Genomic DNA, 3559 nt, shown 5'->3' on the forward strand with positions numbered 1-3559 from the left:
CAATCAGTCAACGACACACACACACATACAAGGCTATCTACGCTATCCAGCCTTAATTTTGAAGCTATAAACTAGAGAAAAAGCAATCAGTCAACGACACACACACACACACATCTATAATTTTAGGGCTACTCTTGTCATGCCGAATTCGGATAATGAGATTTGACTGTTACCCTTATAACGTACTCAAGTGTGAAACGCGAAAGTGTAATTTTTGGCAATAACGGGACGCGAATCACGGACTTCAGTTCCACTCTAACCACTGCGCTGGACTTGGCCCATACTTGAGTAAATAAGAGTGCTTTAATCATTTTTAAAGCAATGTTTATGTGTATTATAGAAAACGTTCTATATATACATTTTATTTAATATAACAGAGAAGGTAAATAAATCATTATGGGCAACATCTTACGTGTTCAAACTGTAGCCTAGTCAATGAATATAATTTTATAAACTTCATTTAGTACGGCGTATCTCACTGTAAAAGATATCCAACTACTTTCCCTTGTAAGTAAATCAAAGATCTGGTTTTCTCACAAAGAATAGTCCTGGACTACACTTCATATGACTTTAGATGAATCGTGAAATGAAAGACGAGATAAATCAGTGATTACTTTCTCGCAACAAATGAGCATTGTGCCACCTGGTAGTCATATAAAAAAATTAATTACCTTCAAATCATGCATGTTATTGTAAACGGAGATTGTTCTCCACAGAAAACATTAAAACCTGTCGTCTGCTTTCAGGTCTTTCATATGCCAACACTGTTGTGTAATGAAGCAACGATAAAACTTTCAGACTCACGAATTCACACTGTTCAATCATGGTGTCCCTCACGAATTCACACTGTACAATCATTGTGTCCCTCACGAATTCACACTGTACAATCATTGTGTCCCTCACGAATTCACACTGTACAATCATGGTGTCCCTCACGAATTCACACTGTACAATCATTGTGTCCCTCACGAATTCACACTGTACAATCATGGTGTCCCTCCCGAATTCACACTGTACAATCATGGTGTCCCTCACGAATTCACACTGTACAATCATGGTGGCCCTCACGAATTCACACTGTACAATCGTGGTGTCCCTCACGAATTCACACTGTACAATCATGGTGTCCAACAAGTTGCACCAAAATCTTCTAGTTTCAGATATTGTAGCTCAAGTTGCATATTTAAATCTTTCTAATATTAATTTTGGAATTACCTAATGTTGTAGCTATCAGATCCCTCCAAGTGGCTCAGTGGTACGTCTAAAGGCTTATAGCACTATAAATCGGGTTTCGATAGCCGTGGTGGACACAGTACAGATAGCCCTTGTGCAGCTTTGCGCTTAACAACAAACAAAGCTAACAGATATTGCCAGATGAAACCGCTGGTATCTATCTATCTAACTATATGTGAGTTAGTTTATCACTCACGTGACGTGGTTCTAATGACGCTTCTTTGAAACTGATGATATTTCAAGATGGGGAAATTGTAGTTTCGTCGTTAAAAGTGTTTCCAAGTTATAAAATCAATACACTTTACTTACCAGTTGTAATACTTTTTACGTGTTTTCTCTGCTCGAATAACACTCAGATCTTTGGATCAATAAAAACTTCCAGCAGTAAGGTTGTTTTACAACATTTCAACAAGTAGAGTGATTAAAACCATCATTGGTCTCAGAGAGAGCATATTTAGCAATCCCAGGAGTTGGATGCCATAAAACTTAATCTCCTGTGAACAACTTGTATAAAAACGTAGGTCGTAACGAAGCCGGTCTGATGTCCACCCTAGAAATTATTATCCGTCAATCCCTCACTCACGTGACGAGATGACCTCACCAACAATATATTTTATAAATCATGATCCTAATCAGCAATTGTCTAAAGTAAGCAGTAAATGTAACTATGTTTAATCCGATCGTGTAGTTACGTTAGTTACCAGGCAGTCAAGGTTTACGTTCTGCCTTAAGAATAACATGATTTGTAGGTTAAAATCGACGCTGTTCCTTTACGTGAAAAGTTTTGTAAGGGAAACACTAAAACGTATACTGTTGAAAAATCTTTCTGTGTTAAAAGTTAAGTACTTGAAACGTTTTCTGCTTTATTGTGATGTTTGATATTTTAAAGGTTTGCCAACCTAGAAGTACTGTCAAAGTGTTATTATGATTCATTTTGTTTGTTTCTGACATTATTATTATTATCATATTTCTGTTGCTGCACCTCACCGCCCCATACACTCCCAGTAGCTTAGCGGCAAGTCTGAAGGCTCATAACGCTAAAAATCGGGTTTCGATATCCATGATAAGGCACAGCATAGATTAGCCCATTGTGTAACTTTGTGCTTAACACATTATCATTTTTATCTGTACTTATATTTCTCGAAAATAGATTTTCCAGTAATCAACTAAATTCGTGCATATCATAACGAGTTTATCTTGAACACAGAATAATCTTTTTCTTTTTTACCTTTTTGATTTTTTGTTAAAAGCTGACGTTTGTGGTTATTTTAAAAATACTTAATGACACACGTATTTATGTGTTCAAATTATCGTACGATTTGTGTGTTACACAATAAATTCAAAGTTGACAAAATTACTGTACATTTTAAAAACACTCCCAGAAGTATAGTGTATAAAATACTATGATTTAAGTAACTTTGTCCCTAAATAGTCATTGAATTGAATTAGGAGAGACGAAATATTGCTACAGCGACGCCCTCACAAAATGGTTTCTGGAGGAAAAGCGAATGTGAAAATGTTCAGCTGAAAAATACTTGTTTGGAATATTGTTGAAGACATAAGCAAGATCTGAATACACATTACAGATTAGAACAAATATCGTAACACACGTTTCAATATTGTTTATTACACGATCATAAAAATTTTTTTCCAGCGTCATATTCTTTTGTTTTCCTCGCGGTTATAGGCCTAACAAAAAATTACCACACACACACTCACACAACTATCGTTCGCTTCTGTTGACTGTTTGTGCATCTATTTGTCCGCCTGTCTGTTCTTCTGTCCGTCAGGTTATTCATCTATCTATGACTAACAAACATTCTTAACAGCTCTTAGGCTTATGTTTCACCGAACAATTACGCCTAATTATAACGCTAACACTGATCACTCTTGTATAGGTTCATTTCACTGGATCTCTTGTTGCTACCATTGTTAGGGTTAGATTAGTATTTTCATTCTATGCTCATATAACGCTCGAATTAGGATTCGATACCTAGGTTGTGCACAGCGCAGATTACTTAAAATCAACAGGTCAACATTGCTAAAAAAAATTAAATAAATTGTTACTCACCTTATACATTAGCATTAAATTATTTAATCCTCATCAACGAATAAAGAAGATAATAGTTAATGTTTAGATAATCCTGTATTAGTCTACTGATAAGAAAGATAATAAGCAAATTACATTGAATCAAAGACGATTCAGTTATTAGTCATAAAACAAAGACTTTTAGTACTTCGTAGTTTGTCAGAAACGTATAATGTTCGAATTGATTACAAAGTATTCATGTTTTTCTTTTGCGTTTACTTAATTCATAAATGGATT

General features: G+C 35.3%; 1 protein-coding gene across 1 annotated transcript; it reads right to left on the bottom strand.

The window, feature by feature from the left end:
* Positions 1-687: 687 nt before the first annotated feature.
* On the bottom strand, positions 688-1122 carry LOC106471732. Its single transcript, XM_013932354.1, has one exon. The coding sequence runs from the start codon at positions 1120-1122 to the stop codon at positions 688-690; it is 435 nt and encodes a 144-aa protein (XP_013787808.1).
* Between the last annotated feature and the right edge of the window lie 2437 nt (positions 1123-3559).

Source organism: Limulus polyphemus, unplaced genomic scaffold (genome assembly GCF_000517525.1).
Source record: "Limulus polyphemus unplaced genomic scaffold, Limulus_polyphemus-2.1.2 Scaffold4819, whole genome shotgun sequence".
Lineage (NCBI taxonomy): Eukaryota > Metazoa > Arthropoda > Merostomata > Xiphosura > Limulidae > Limulus > Limulus polyphemus.

Excerpts from the sequence above, each read along its gene's own strand:
- LOC106471732 (XM_013932354.1), bottom strand. The coding sequence starts at position 1,122 with ATGATTGTACAGTGTGAATTCGTGAGGGACACCACGATTGTACAGTGT.